The sequence below is a fragment of the Gymnoscopelus microlampas genome (assembly GCF_963454915.1).
Source record: "Gymnoscopelus microlampas genome assembly, chromosome: 5".
Taxonomy (NCBI): domain Eukaryota; kingdom Metazoa; phylum Chordata; class Actinopteri; order Myctophiformes; family Myctophidae; genus Gymnoscopelus; species Gymnoscopelus microlampas.
The window spans coordinates 44876030-44891760 of NC_139942.1; the positions used below are offsets into that span (position 1 = coordinate 44876030).

A 15731-nucleotide genomic window follows, 5' to 3' on the forward strand; every position below is an offset into this window, starting at 1 on the left:
TGCATGCATGCATGATCACATACACGTACTGTCTGTACCACATGGCAACCAAAGTGTGTGCATACTTGAGCCATGTGTTTCAGCATGTTTGTTTTGGAATTCTTACCACCCTCTTGTGGACAAATTTGTGAACAGCGTGACATAAATACATACATTACATAGCATACATACATAGTACAGTACATACCATACATACATACATAGTACTGACTTAGTATTAACATTATGGCCCTGGCTGCATACCAGTGGGGTGTGTAACACCCATGGGCATGCTCACTTTTACCATAGAGTCTGGGTTGAGTGGTCAGAATTAAGCACCACAATTCAGAAGCACAGCAGGAGAAAGGGTAAAAATTCTCCTGCTAAATTATGCATGCCTTCATAGCAATTGGGATGGGGAAAAAGGGACAGTACTGTATTTAAAAGGGGCTCTGGTACAAAAACACAGTATGAATATATAGTATTCATTTCATGTTATTGCCCAAAATTGTAGTTGGCTTGAGAAGTGAAACTACGATGAAACAAAGTCGTTGAACTACTTGACGCGTCACACAAATATGAATGTAGTTTAACTACCAGCAAGCTACAGCACTATCAGTGTTGGGGAGTTTAATGCTCCCCAACACTGATAGTACATACATACACACACACACACACACACACACACACACACACACACACACACACACACACACACACACACACACACACTATAATGTATATTATATGGGCTTCTCTAAGTGCACATGAAGACTGAATATGAGCAAGATAGAACTGACAGTATATTTTAATGTTGCGAGTGTATTTACAGAATCCATACAGAATGTTATATAGAATATCATTACGTATATTTGACAGGATATTGCACAAGTGTGTAAACAGTTACAGAGGGTTGCGACAGAGGTAGGCTATCTACTCTTAGTTGATACATTACCCTCTTTGCTGGCTTTAGTTGCAGGTCCTATGTGTCCAGGTCCCAGTTGTGCAGAAGGGGCCACTTTCTGTTTAATTACAGTACATGTGCTTAACCAACTTGACAAATAAAATAGAGGAGGCTATTATAAATATTACAGCCTACACAATAGCCTACCACACTAAATGCATAGTATCTTACTTGATAATCTTCTTCATCGTTGTTCTCTTGAGGAGATAGCAGGGCAGAGAGTGCCTGCAGGCTTTGTAATGATGACACTCCGAGTCCTTCCATTTTGTATTGACCTTTGCTAAGCAAAACTATATCACCAAGCAACAGATACTGTTATAACATCTAAACCAATGCAAAAATGCTGACAAGTTAACTTCAAGTTTGCTTGGTATCAAACTTCAACGTGTCCGACTGCAGATGAGATGATTCCCAAAAGGCCTTAATGTTGTTGATACCTGCTGTTTCCCTGGAGACGCAATGGCCTTTCTAGTTGCCATAGAAACGTGACGTCACGTGTAGCCTATGTCGAGGTGTCTTTTCTTTTCTTTTTTTAAATCACGCACGTCAGCGATGTGCTTATATTAGCTCTACGGGCAGCAGGACAATTGTTTGAAAAAGGTTATAACTCCTTTTAAAAACATCAAGGGGACACACATTTATTTACATCCACAGAAGGCAGCAAAATGTGCAGTGTAATTTACTTAGTTGCGTAGAAATGTTACTAAATACACAAATAAGTGAATAGTCTGGTAGAAAATGTGTATTCACAAGTAGGCTGCACTGTCTGACTGTAGTACAGTGTAATGGTGTGGCCATGCAGCCCATAGTAGGTTGTGGTTCCTTGAGCAAAAAAAAACAAAAAACAAGGAAGTGACCTGACCTGACCACTACACAGGGTAACTGGAAGCCTCGCCCCAAAACACGCTCACCCCCAGCGGCTCTTATATTCTTCTATATCAAGTGGTTTACAACCTTTTTCACGTCAAGGACCTACACATTGACACATATTAGCCCACGGCCCACCCTCTATTCAAAAGATATGCCAGGGGCTCAACCATTTTCCTGTCTTGGTGGGGGTCTTGGGGGTCCCAATCTGTTCTATTTGTTTTACTGATATGGGCTAGTGCGGTGTAATTTCTAAGCACGTGGTCGCCGGATTTGCCCCGGGGCGACTGTGTTTTGGGGCGAGTGTTTTGGTAGTCCCACACAGACCGGGCAGAGTTGTCCCTATGCGGCCACCGTACTCTACTACATGGAAGCACTACGATCATGTTCAAGGTGACAGGTGTAAGCAGCACCACCATGCCGGGGGCTCTGAGTCTCATGTCAATAACCGTGTTTGCTGCTTCTGAAGATAAACAACCACCAAACACCACCGGCCTGAACAGGGACGACCTCTCTCTGTACATCACACCGGAACACGCCAAGCTCCGGCATGTGGCGGTCCCTGAGCCCGGGCAGGTGGAGCGGGGCATCTCCACCCTGCGGCAGATGGTGGCGCCCTACTCGGCCTGGTGCCGGACGTCCTACGAGGCGCTGAAGCCGAAGGTCGACTGCGCGGTCCGCTACGGACACGAGTCCTACGCCTATCTGAAGAACCCGCCGGAGGAGTTCTACCCGCGGGCGGGAGTGATCGGCTTCCTCGGCGTGGTCGGGCTGTTCCTGGCGAGAGGGTCGGGATCCAGGACGAAGCGCGTGATCTACCCGGCCACCCTGATGACCGTGGGCGCCTCCATGTATTACCCGGAGCGGGCTGCGGAGATCGCCAGGTCGACCGGAGACTCGGTGTACGACGGGGCGCTGCGGGGGTACCTGTACGTGGACGGGATGATCAGAGACCCCCCGCAAGGAAGCAAGACCACCACCGCTGCGGCTGCTGCACCTGCACCAGCAGCAGAAGAGGCCAAACCGTGACTTGCTTGTAGCCTTTGATCAATCGAGCTATCATAGATTTGATCGAGTCAGAGTCTGACTATGCACAAAACAAATCTATAAAATAGATTTATCTATGATAGTCTTGATCAAAGGCTAACTTGCTTGGTGCTTTTTATACACGGTAAAAAAAAAATATCCTGTTAGATTAAAGCTGCAATCTAAGTTTCATGACCTGATTTGAACCCTTGTCTCTGTCCCCCACACTTCTACCACTCTGGCTGGCAGAGGGCTCCCTGGGCTGGCTGGCAGTACCACTTGCCAACCAGTAGGTGTCCTACCCGACACAAGGGACTAAATGTGTCAATGGAAGAGTAGGGAGACCACCTCCAACCAACCACTGCAGATGTACAGTATTAGTTTGACCAACTAGTATTACTCCACCATACATAATGGTTAAAATAACCATTTATTTATTGAAATAAAGTTCTGGATTGCAGCTTTAACTCAATTAACAGAGGATTTTACTGTGACCAAAATCAAAACAGCAATACAAGATTGACAGCCTTGATTGTAAATCCTAGATTCATGCTGCTACTGCCTAGACTTGCTGCACTAATTTGTCATTTTCTAATGCCCAGATTTTGCACTAAAGCTTTACATGTCTCTCAGCGGGGGCATCGCTTGTTACAAGGTTTTTAAAACGTATTAAAATGATTTAGTTGTTCCCAGTTTTTAATGCATATTTATTATAGACTTAAGAAGTTCTCAATCTTTGTCAATTTGTCTTGTCACAGTTGTTCTATGCATTGTCAATATTATCGTGTCAGACAATTATGTAACTTGAGTTATATTGTTACAACTTTTCAAATACAAACCATAAAGAACACAAATTTGTATTGATTGTCATAATAACGTCCTCTTGAATGTGCTAAATAAAAGCTCTTAGTCCTAAAGCTCTGCCACAATGACCCAACAGTTGTGAACTTGAATTATTCAGGAACCCTGTGCATCACACCAGTCATTAACAAAGTCATAACAGATAATTCAAATTAACAGCTCTAAACTTAATTGTCTTAATGATTATCGTCTTCTCCTGCTGAGGATAAAAGAGTAGATTTGAACATAGCCAGTGACAATAATGACCAAACATGACTCCCAACAATACCTGACCACACCTTTATTCATCATCTGAGCCAAAATATAAGTGTACAAAAATTAAATATTAACCACTCCAAAGAAAATCCTTGTCTTGCGGTGCTCAGAGCAGCACCAGCTTCTCATTCAGGGCTATTTGAGCTTGGGTGAGGTTGGACAGATAGGTCACCATCAATAGGTCCTGTGACAAAAGGAGGAAACAAGGCGTTTACATTTCAAGTATTTACCTGAAGCTCCGATCTAGAGTGACTTATTACATCAGTGGTTGTCAAACTTGTTGTGTACAAGGCACACCAATGGACAAGTCAAAATCTCAAGGCAGACCTATATTCATAGCAAAAATAGCTATGAATACAAGCTCACAAACGTGATGCGTTGCGAGCCTGCAGGTCTGCTACTTCTGCAATTTCTTAATACTTTTGAATTGTTTTGCCCATGACATTCCCAAACCACTTAAGCCCGATATATAGCCGATATATAAGCTCACAACGCATCACATTGCGACGCGTTGCGAGCTTGTACATCTGCTATTTTTAAAAATGTTTAATTGGACATGCTGAACCGAAGGAACTGCAACCATCGTGAGTGTTTGTTACATGATGATTGTCTGTACTCTGTATGATTATGAACACATGTTGTAATTCCTGGCTGTGGTGGAGTGACACTCACATTGATGTTGGAGTTGAGCATGGTCTCAAAGTCCTCAGCTGAGATGGTGGGCACCTTGTTGACCAGGTCCATTAGGAAACGCCCCACACTGTTGTCTGCTGTCACCTTGCCAGACTGGGAGACACACGAACAATGATACGATGGAACAATGTAATTATTTTATGCTGTGCTTCCTTCATTTAAAAAGGGATAGTTAACCCCCAAAAATACTTTTCAATCAACACACCCCACGGAGACTTGAATTCATGGATGTTTTTGTTTTTGTCGCATTCCTAATAATTTGATGACCGGCAGCGGTTCCGGTAGGAGACACAAAGAGCCTCCTTTGTGTCTCCTACTGGGACCGCTGCCTACCGGTCCGCTGGTCATCACATTATTGACTTAGGAATGCAACAAAAACAAAAAAATATCCATGCATTCAAGTCTTCATGGTTTGACTAATCCATAGAAAAAAAGTAATTGTTTGGGTGAACTATCCCTTTAAGTCAAGTCTTCCAACATTTTAGCTGCAAGAACTTTACACACCAAACATATTCAATATTTCGCATCCCAAGGAAAGAGTAACCTCACACTCCTTGAAAAATGATGCACTGACTGAACAGCGAGGCGTTAATTATTGAGAAATGAACAGGATGATGCAGGACCCTGACGTGAAGCAGAGGGGTCTTGGATCAATTTACAATCACCTCGAAGGGGTTGTTAAAAAAATCTATTTCACACAAAATATAAACAACATTTATTTTACTGATTTAAAAAAGCAATACATTGCTTTTCCTAAAGAAAACAGTCCGTTAGATCTTCAGTTGCCACTGACATGAAGGATGATTATTAATTAAGCGACAACATTTACCAGTCTACTTTATGCAGAATGATACGGTGCTGCTCAGTCTATTGATCTGAAAACTAAATAACAGACTGCAGAATGCCTTGGTTGACAAATCAGAATTGAGCGTTCAAGCGTGTAATAAAGTATGTTAATCCCATTAGTGTCACAAGATAAAAGGGAATGGACATGCAACAGTGGTCCTCTGATAGTCCCTTAGACCAGTGCTTCTCAAACTTTTTCCTGTCAAGGACCCCCAAATTGATACATTTTGTCCGCGGACCCCCTATCTGAAAATATGTCGTGCCAGGAACCCCCAGAAGCAAAGATTTGTGTTAAAAATGTTCAAGATTTTTGAAAAATAGCAGATCTACAAGCTCATAGCGCGGCTATGAGCTTGTATATCTGCTATTTTTTAATAGCCAAAGTATAAAAGGTTACAGTGATTAAAATATTGTGATGCTACATTAACTACTTTTGCTGGGGACCCCCTAGAACCCCCCCAAGGACCCCTGGGGCGCCCCGGACGCCACTTTGAGAACCAATGCCTTAGACGTCATCCATCCATCCATTCAATGAACATCACTGTCCTAATTGTGTTGAACACTCACCAGCACGTCCTCGATGTAGGCCAGCACGGTGGTCAACATGTCCTGTACCCTGGATGCAGAGCAGCCCACCAGGGACAGGTCAGAGGTCAGACCCTTGGTGCGAGCGGGGGTCACGCGTGTCCTCTGGAGGAGATCCACTAATTTACATAAAAACACACAGAAATCAGCTGTTAGCAACAGACACACAATAAAAGGCCATGTATGTAGTATGTTAATCAAGACACTGGGAGAGGGTTTGGTGTGTATTAAGTTATATGAATTATGCTTTCACTGCCTGATGACGTCAGACCCGGAATTTAGGTCATTTAAAATAATAATAATCATTTACTTCCTGAGGGAAAATCGCTTTATCTCTGTTCCTCTTGCTTTATGGCAAAAACAAGCATTCATTGAAATGGCCGCAGCTATGCAATGGATTACGACGCGCGGATACTTTTTTCCCCCTATACTACGACAGCCCTGTGCGTGTAATGAGCCGATCTCAGTGGGGACGGCGGTCACAGAGAATATTCCATGAATTTTCAAAGGTACAGTAAAATCGCTCGTTTTGCTGGCAAGGGGACGAAAAACAATGTTTTAATTCTGGCACTCAATGTGCTAACAGGTAAGTTCAACATCTGACAAGTCTCTGCTAGGGGTGTCAAGAGTTGGCAATTTAGTCAAACATGTAATGGTGGCATACAGAAAGTATGCACTGCATCCACTTCTTCACACTTGTAAACCTGTGATGTGACAATAAAGTTGATTCTGATATGTGGCAGAAAGAAAAGAGACGATGGAGCTTCAAAGAGTAGGATTAAAAGACAGAATATTAAACAGATAAAGGCAAGAGTTCCAAGGAAGAAATGTATTTGAATGTATTATTAACAAGGTTAATAATAGAGCTATGTATCGGCGTATATGTTGTACGATATGAAAACAAGAACATAATGAGGTAAGGATACTTTTAGTGTCACTGATTACTGTGGATTCTTACCGCCTATCCTCTCAGTGTCATAGTAGACATACTTGACACTCAGGGGTGTGAACATCACGCCGACTGTCTTCCCGGGTACGCCCATCTGTGCACTGTGTGGGGACGGATAACAAAGTGTCATTCAGGATCATATTAGCAATTGGTCAAATAAAATAATAAAGCAGCACTGATTCTCAACCTTTTTTAATTCCAAGGACCCCCCGTTTGATATGCATTACGCCACAGACCACCCCATTTGATTACAAAAGACTCCAATTCACACTGAAAAAACCTCAGTGTTAATTGAACTCAGAGCGTGTAAAAATAGAACCAAATGGACCTGTCAGGGTCCATTTGGTTCCATTTGTACAAGCTCCGAGTTACAGACCCATTCGTTAAAAGGTCAATCATTTAGCTGGGGACCCCCTGGAAGGCCTCAAAGACCCCCTGGGGGTCCCCAGAGCCCAACACTGAGAACCTGTCATTGACGAGAGAGATCAGCCCACCTGACGTAGGCCCGGATGTTCATCTTGCCGCTCTGCAGGGCTGAGTCCACAGTCAGGTGAATGGGGTTGGTGGCCTCGCGGCTGTAGTACTCATGGATCAGCACAGAGTGCTCCGTGATGTCAAAGCCTGTGGCATACCTGTTTAAATGAGAGTAGAACAGAGGCTTAACGATTAGGGCTGCAACTATCGGTTATTTACTTAGTGATTATTCTATTGGTGACTTTTTTTCGATTAATCACGTAAGCATTGTTTTATACGTCGCCGGCTTGCCGCACAACGGTGTCGTGTAGTAATAGTGAGAATAGCAGATCTACAAGCTCACAACAACGCATTGCGATGTGATGCGTTGGGAGCTTGTAGATTGGCTACGTCCACTAATTGTCAAATGTTTTAGATTTACCGATTATCACTTAAATCGATTGATTCGATTAACTGTTGGCCCCCTAGACATGTTAACACATTCACAACTAAACCAATCAACGGCATAAGAACATAACAGGGGTTCTAGTAGAGAAAGAGTCATAACTATAAAGACAACTAAACATCACACAAAAAGTTCAGAAATTCATGAAAGATTTGCCAAATCTTCTCTGGTTGCAGGCTGATGAATGCAGGTTGTGATTGGCCGCCTGTTTTATGCAGCCAGCGCAGCCTATAAAACGGAGTGGCTTGCAGCGCCTTCTGTCTTGACGTTGCCAGGCCGGTCCGCCTTCGTCCGCAGCATTTCTCGAGCATTCATCTGCTTCAAATTCAGACTTTCTCTTCTTGAGGCGCCCTGACGCATAAACCCAAGTTGCACACAACACACAGAAAGCTGCGCGATGCCAACAAAACTCTCTGCAATTGAATACCATTTTAAAAAGACGTCCACAAAGGCAAACATAAAGTTAAAGGTAGGGTAAGTGATTTGCATTGGTTAAAATAAGTGTTAAATAGCTCTATATTCTGATAGTACTCATTGCTATAGAGTGTTTGTTCAGTATTAGGAGTCTCCTTGTCTCTCCACCTCTTTATTAAACAGAAAATGCATTTTCGTTTCAGTTTCAGTTTCATTTCCAATTTTATCCAACCAGGACAGAGAACTCAATCAGGATACAGATTAAACAAGTGAAATTGGAAGTGATGACAATAAGAAACGAGCAGACAAAATTGGAACTGGAACACTATACAAATTAAGCTTAAAAATGGGTACTTTCTCCTGATTGGCTGAGATTTTGACACCTACCGAAAAATGTATTTTCTGTTTATTAAAGAGCTGGAGAGACATGGAGACTTCTGTTACTGAACAAACACTCTATAGCAATGATTACTATCAGAATATAGTATTTTAACCTTTTAACAAAATACTTTTTGTTTTAACCCAAAAATATCACTTACCCTACCTTTAAGTGTGACCGTAGCCTGACAGCTTATTCTGCTTATTCAGCTGTGCTGCTCATCATACACACACGTTCTTTACATAAATGGGGCACCATTTAAAACGGGACATAAACACTAAACAGGCTTTCCAACGGTGTAAAAGGTATTGCCAAGAGGCATTGGTACAACAACAGAAACATGATCTCCCAAACTATTTTTTGTTTCATGTTCATAAGGATAATGAAGTGAGCATCCACCGTGATGAACGATAACATTCTATTACAATGCTGAAGAATGTGCCGCATTGCTTTTGATTCATTTGGATTAGCTGGCGATCAAAATCATCGCAACGGTATTGCTCACCACTGTAGTTGTTATGTGGACTCGAATTATTTTTACAACGATATACAATAGTTATCGTTCCAATATATGACATGCATTAATTTCTCTCACCATCCAATGATGACCTCAGTGGGTGAGACCCTCTTGTGGAGGTCGTACATGTTCTTGGCAAACTCCATATCCACAGCAACCTGTTATCAAGATAGAACGACATAGTTGACCTCAGGCCAGGACCATAACATAAACATACATGGTTTATTCCCCCAACACTACAACACACATCAAGACACATATCTACAGCTGAGTGGAGCAATTGTCAACAAGTAGGCCATATTAACCCTTTATCTAGCAATACACCCACCACAGTTTGGTACGTTTGTATTAAATTGCGCCATCAATAACACACCTCATCTTCTGACTCGTTGTGGGGCACAGAGAAGCAGTTGGTCACCTCAACAGAGTGCTTTTCGATGGTTCCTGAGGAACAGAGAACCATAACACATGCACATCGTTATAAACATTCATAACACATGATCATATGACACATTATAAACATGATCTTAAATACATCATTGATTATGTCACATTGTATCACATATAACAGTGGTTCTCAAAGTGGGGTCCAGGGACCATCTGGGTTCCAAATGGACCCTTACAAGTCTGTAACTCTGAAAGTGTACAAATGGAACCAAATGGACCCGTTTGTACACTCTCAGAGTTAGGGTCCTTGAAAATAAAAGGCTTGAGAACCACTGACATATATGATTACACCATACCTCACATATGATAACATAACATCATTATGACATAACCACATATTACTATGACACATTAACATATATCATTCTAACTAACACATCATCATCAACACCATCATCAACATGTTTTGTCCAAAATGTAAAAAAGAAAAGAGAAATGTCCTGTGTTAAATAACGTATAATATAAAGTATAAAGTATACATGATGTGAACATGGATTTTGTACCAATTGTAGAAAATATTAGACCTTCAGGAGGCTGCAATTGGAAAATGGCCCCTGTCTAAGTCTTAACCCTATTTCTTTTTCTTCTCTTGTACATTTTTCACTCTTCATACCAGTAACCTGTAAGCTGATTGTATGACATTCTGTATAGTAGTGTGTATATCTGTCTGTCTCTTACATGTCATCATGATTTGTGTGCATGGGGATCTCATCTTAAACAAGCTCAGTGCTTAATGAGTCTTCCAGTTTAGTAGACCTTGTATTGTGAATTTGTACTTCCATGTACTGATGTTCTCCTGTCTTACTAAAAAAGTACACCAATCAATCAATCTTCATTGTCAAATGTTTAAGCATGTTCTAATCATGTATACTTTACTTGAGACAATTGTTTTGGACAAAATAGCCAAGCCAGCTGTTAGCATCTCTATTCACCATCCATTGTATGGAGCTAGCTGCTGGGCATACATGCGTTAGTTAGCCTGCTGCTAGGCTAGCCACCGTTAGCATGTAAACATAATTAACAGTAGTATTCCTCCATCCAGACAGCTTAGACGGTCGTTCTTGTGTAAACGTCTAACTTTACCCAGCAAGGTGCCGATCACACGGCTGGCCCCTTCGTTCCTCCGCTCGTAGGAGTCTCCGATGGAGGCCAGAACCACCGGGTGGATCTTCACCACGGGCCCGTACACCGACATGTTGGATGAGAAAGGAGGACTCATGATGCAGGGGTTGCCAGGTTGTGACTGTGGGACAGAGAAGTAAGCTACCAGATCTAGGAAAACCCAAAAGCCCAAAAGCAGCCACTCAAAAAGGCCACATCATCATGAGCATAAATGTTGTCGGAAGTGGGATCACACACTACAGTACTACAGACCAGACAAGACCAAGAGGTACAATCTGCTATTTGAAAATAGCAGTCCTTACATTGAAAATATTTTAGAACCAACCACCCACTGCTTTAAACAACATTAGGAAACAAGTCCAAATAAGCAACTACACTTTAGAAACAAGCCCCAAAAAAACCCTGCAACCCTCAACTACTACCAACATTTACAAGCAACTTTACAGAAAAAGAAGCCCCAAAGTCGCTTATAATAAACAGACGTGGCAACCCTTACTGCTTCTTTCTTTGGGGTTTATTCTTGGCGGTTGACGAACCAGCTTAGAGGCGCACTGGTGCCACCAACTGGACTGGAGGAGTGTGCAACAAAAGATTATTATGCAGAATAATATTAAAATGAATTTAAACAATGAATGTAATAATAAATTAATAAAAATGTATATACATCAAAAAAATTAATATAAATAAAAAAAGGAAAAAAAGAAGAAACGAACACTGTGTGTTTCATTGGAGAGCAGCTCACCTGGTATATTAAACACTATCATGGTTTTTTGATTGATTGATTGATTGATTGATTGATTGATTGATTGATTGATTAAATACTTTATTAACAGTTGCAAATAGTACAGTGGTATGATATTACAATGATTGCTAAAAAGCATAACACAAAACCTTGTTTCCATTGTGGTCTGTTTTCTTCTGTCTCTCTTTCCACCTTTCTTGAAACTACAATGATGAACTGATGAAACACCAAATAATTCCACACGTTATGATAATAATTTCAATAAAAACTGTGATGTGACAATGTAGTTGAGTCCATATCTTTTTACTGTCTATGAGTTGAGTTGAGTTTGAAGGAGGCGTTGTTGTACTACCACCCTGAGGCCGGAGGGGGAACAACAGCCTATATTACTTGGACACCAACAAAATGATGCTATTAATAGAATGGTGTTGTTGCCCACCCACCACATAGTGACATCTTCAGCCATGTTGTCCACTTAAACAGAGGCTGCTTCTCTTGGCCTCTACAGGTGCCTGGAGTGGAACTAAGTAAAATCCCTTGCATAAATGGTTTTGACCTATACTCCCCCAGTTAATCATCTTATTTTAAACTGCTGAACATTTCACAGTCAGTAAAATCCTCAATGTCAGAGTTAAAGATGCTGTATGTTAAAAAGCTCTAGTAGGCCTACTCATTGATATCGAGTGTTTTTGTTCGGTAACAGGGGGTCTCCCTGTCTCTACAGCTCTGTAAACAGAAAAGAAAAACATTTTCAGGTCAGGATACCAATTTAATCCAATGAGGAGAGAGAACCCATACAGGTTATAAGTTAAAGTGTAAGTGATGACACAAAAGAATGAACAGACAAAATCAGAACTGGAACACTATCACATTGAAGGTAATAAATGAGGTCTGTATTCTGATTGGATGAAATTGATAGCCCACCTGAAATGTATTATCTGTTTACTAAAGAGATGGAGAGATGTGGAGACCCCTGTTACTTTAAGTCTAAAGACATATATAATCATTTTCTTCTGTTTTAACACAACAAAACAAACAGATTGCTAGGTACACTATACATGCACGACCCACCTCTGTTTCAATGTTCTTCCCCTCAATCCTCACATCAGCTCATCTGCTGAAACAAATCTCCAAGTGCTTCAAAAATAGAAATAAGTAAACACATTAATTAAACAGATTTTGTACTATAAATAAGTAAACAAACAAATAAATAATTAAATATACAGAAACGTTTAAAAGAAAGGCTTCGCTTGCTTGGTTAAAACTAAAAGCAGCACATGGATGGATGGGGGTCTCATTAAAAATCAAGCAGATGGAGATGAATTCCCCTCTCCCTCTCTCTCTCTCTGTTATGGAAATGAAAAGCTTTGTAACAGGATATGTGGGCAGTGGGCACCAAGAAAGAGTTGGCACCTCGGTATTAAATTGGCTATTTTTTCCAAAATGTTAAAATATTAAATATTTGGAAAATGTTCTCAGAGTTAGGGTTTACATGATTAGAACATGCTTAATTACATTCGACAATTAAGGTCTAATATTTGCTACAAATTGGTACAAAACCTGTATATCCATTCATTTTGGGGCTAAGAAGTTGAAGGATATTTAAGCTGATGTAGGCTACCATGCCATATATGTTCTCATCATATATACTTTACATTACATAAGACCATTTTTCAAATGTTTTATTTTTTAACATTTTGGACAAAACATCACATTTTACATCGAGGTGCCCAGATGTCCCTATAGTGCCCACCTATCCTATATCCAACAGAACTGCTAGCCTATAGGATCTTAAGATGATGAAGATGACAGCATCATCATCAGCATCCCCCTCCTCTCTGTGTGGCTCCTGCAACACCTGCGCAGCAGCAGCAGCAGCATCAAGTCCACCAGTAGAAGAACAGATGATGGTGTTCTTCTGCATCATGATGTCGGCGTCCATAATAACATCATCACCGCCACAGCGATCCACAGCCTGAGCACCTGTGGTGATGGTGGTGGTGCATCGGTCACAGATCTTTTTCTGACGGGGGATTTCTTTTGATTTTCGAGATCTGTTTATATCACAGCAGCATATTTACCCCCCTGCTGCTACCATTCAAAACGGTTGTCTATCTGTCTTTGTGTTGCCTCTCCAGTGAAGGAGGGGGTAAAAAAAAAGAAGAAGCAGGAGTTGACTGATGCCGCCGCCGCGTCGATCACCACAGGACTGGTAAAAAAACAAAAAAAGCAATGGGTGTCATAGTAATCGGACCAGATGTGGCCGTTTCTCTGGGTCGTTTTTGGACAATATTTCACCATATTTAATGATCGAGCAAACGTTAGAAATAAAGACAGGCATCATCATCATCATCACCAAGGTGCCGAACTGAACAGGTAAGATTATAGCCTAATACTACACGGTGTTTGTCTTGTTTTGCTACTATAATTATGACAACAAAGTAACCACATTGTGTAGGGCTACATTGTAGCCAATTGGCTGGCTGACAGGAGCATTGTAGCCAGCATACACGTTACAATGTGTCACATCTATCACGCGTAATGCGTCATCTGGATTGTCACTGTATATCTACTTAGCCTCGGACCAAGACTATCAATAGATGTGTTTGATCGATTTTTACATTTTTATATGTAAAAGCAGATCTACAAGCTCACAACGCCAGGCGTTGTGAGCTTGTAGATCTGCTATTACATAGATGTCAGAATCGATCAAATACATGATAGTCTTGATCCAAGGCTACTATGTACTGTGTATATCTGTCCTGGATCCTTATCTTCTTCTCCTCTCCGTCTATATGGTTTATTTATCCAGCCCATTACAGGGTTCATAAAGAGCGACAGATATGGGGCTTTATATTTTACTGTACAATAAATATCCTTGACAGCTATTAGTTGCTGAAACACTGGCAACTCTAAGTCCGTTTGTTGGAGTTAAATGACTTATGTAAGAGTCTCTATGTGGGCCTGTTCTTCCATATCCATTCCATGCGGCGTTTTATTATGAAACACGTAGGTATATCACGCTCAAAGTGGCGTAAATGTGCATATTTTTATGCCACATTAAGCTCAAGGATACCCCTTTATACATTATGTGAAAAAACATATATACATGTTTTTTTCCCTCTAGACTTTCTATAATCAGTTCAATTATTGGACATAGAGGATCATATCGTGGGAGTCAAATCAAAACAATAGAGAAAACCCCCACAGAAAAGTCTAGTGCACCCAACCAATTCACTGAGAAGTTGTCCTGTTTACAATAATCAATTCTATATTATTGCCTGAATTCAGAAGGAATCAGAGATGCAGAATTCCTAAGCTATGTTGTTCCATTAATAACCCTATGGTCATCACACTGCTTATTAGTACAGCCAAACTAGAGGGCGCTGTTTGACCAAGTTGATATACTTGGCGTGACGTCATCATCGTGATAATTTCTATCTGTACATTTGTTTAAGACACACAATCATTTAGGGGAGGAGAAATGTTTTAAAATATATTACAAGTTTCAGTACCTTTACTTCTACTCCACTACATCTCAGAGGAAAATACTCACAATTATTTGAAAACTTTAGTTACTAGTTAGGCTACTTTGTAGATTTTGATTATTATTACAAAACATACATTACTCACTTCAGCCCTATATATATTTTGCCCATTTGAAAATAGCCGATCTACAAGCTCACAATGGGTCACGATGAGATGCATTGTGCTTGTAGTTCTGCTATTCTTTTTGGAAAACTTGTGAAATGGGACATTCTGCATAATGAGTACTTTTACTTTTGGTACTTTAAGTACATTTGTATGCCAATACCTTTGTACTTTTACTTAAGCACATTTTTAATACCGGACTTTTACTTGTAATGGAGTATTCTAAATTGCAGTATTGATACTTTTACTTAGTACATTTTTAAATTACTTTTTCCACCACTGATGATAACCCCCCCCCCCCCCCCCCCCCCCGCCCCCTGTTATGAATATGTACGTAGTGAGAGATGTTTGTTGATGTTGCTGCGTAGGAAAGACAGTCAGGGGGGCTGCACGCCAACTTGATGCCATCAGACCTTATGCTTAAGGCTGTAAGCAGGGTTGCCAAATCTGCTTATTACAATTTCCCCACAATATTTTATTTGAAAATAGCCGATCTACAAGCTCAAGTTGTGAGC

The 15731-nt window shown here is 40.9% G+C and overlaps 3 protein-coding genes across 3 annotated transcripts in view; 1 reads left to right on the plus strand and 2 right to left on the minus strand.

The window, feature by feature from the left end:
• The window catches only part of dnaaf6 (dynein axonemal assembly factor 6), a gene marked incomplete at its 3' end in the record, with an annotated part of 5827 nt that extends 4142 nt beyond the window's left edge, over positions 1-1685 (minus strand). Inside the window, exons 1-2 of the mRNA XM_084057129.1 lie at positions 1115-1685; positions 935-1001 (exon numbers count right to left, since the gene is read on the minus strand). Coding sequence (XP_083913255.1) covers positions 935-1001; positions 1115-1207 — 160 coding nt within the window. The 5' untranslated portion in view covers positions 1208-1685. The remainder of the gene's footprint in view (positions 1-934; positions 1002-1114) is intronic.
• Positions 1686-2048: 363 nt separating this feature from the next.
• LOC311045442 (MICOS complex subunit MIC26-like) lies at positions 2049-3859 on the plus strand. The gene has a single exon (XM_084057318.1). The coding sequence runs from the start codon at positions 2195-2197 to the stop codon at positions 2837-2839; it is 645 nt and encodes a 214-aa protein (XP_083913444.1). The 5' UTR covers positions 2049-2194; the 3' UTR covers positions 2840-3859.
• A 103-nt stretch (positions 3860-3962) lies between these two features.
• On the minus strand, positions 3963-10924 carry eif3f (eukaryotic translation initiation factor 3, subunit F). The gene is made up of 8 exons (XM_084057317.1): positions 10785-10924; positions 9628-9698; positions 9333-9412; positions 7520-7657; positions 7035-7126; positions 6059-6195; positions 4625-4738; positions 3963-4136 (listed from the first exon to the last, which is right to left on the minus strand). Exons 1-8 carry the CDS (start codon positions 10918-10920, stop codon positions 4059-4061), a joined length of 846 nt encoding a protein of 281 aa, XP_083913443.1. The 5' UTR covers positions 10921-10924; the 3' UTR covers positions 3963-4058.
• Positions 10925-15731: the final 4807 nt, after the last annotated feature.

Bases quoted from the DNA above. Each gene is read 5' to 3' on its own strand.
- eif3f (XM_084057317.1), bottom strand. From the start codon at position 10,920: ATGAGTCCTCCTTTCTCATCCAACATGTCGGTGTACGGGCCCGTGGTG. The intron at 9,699-10,784 runs GTAAAGTTAGAC...TCTGTTCCTCAG, and splicing joins TGTGATCGGCACCTTGCTGG to GAACCATCGAAAAGCACTCT. The intron at 7,658-9,332 runs GTGAGAGAAATT...TCATTTAAACAG, and splicing joins ACTGAGGTCATCATTGGATG to GTATGCCACAGGCTTTGACA.
- LOC311045442 (XM_084057318.1), top strand. From the start codon at position 2,195: ATGTTCAAGGTGACAGGTGTAAGCAGCACCACCATGCCGGGGGCTCTG.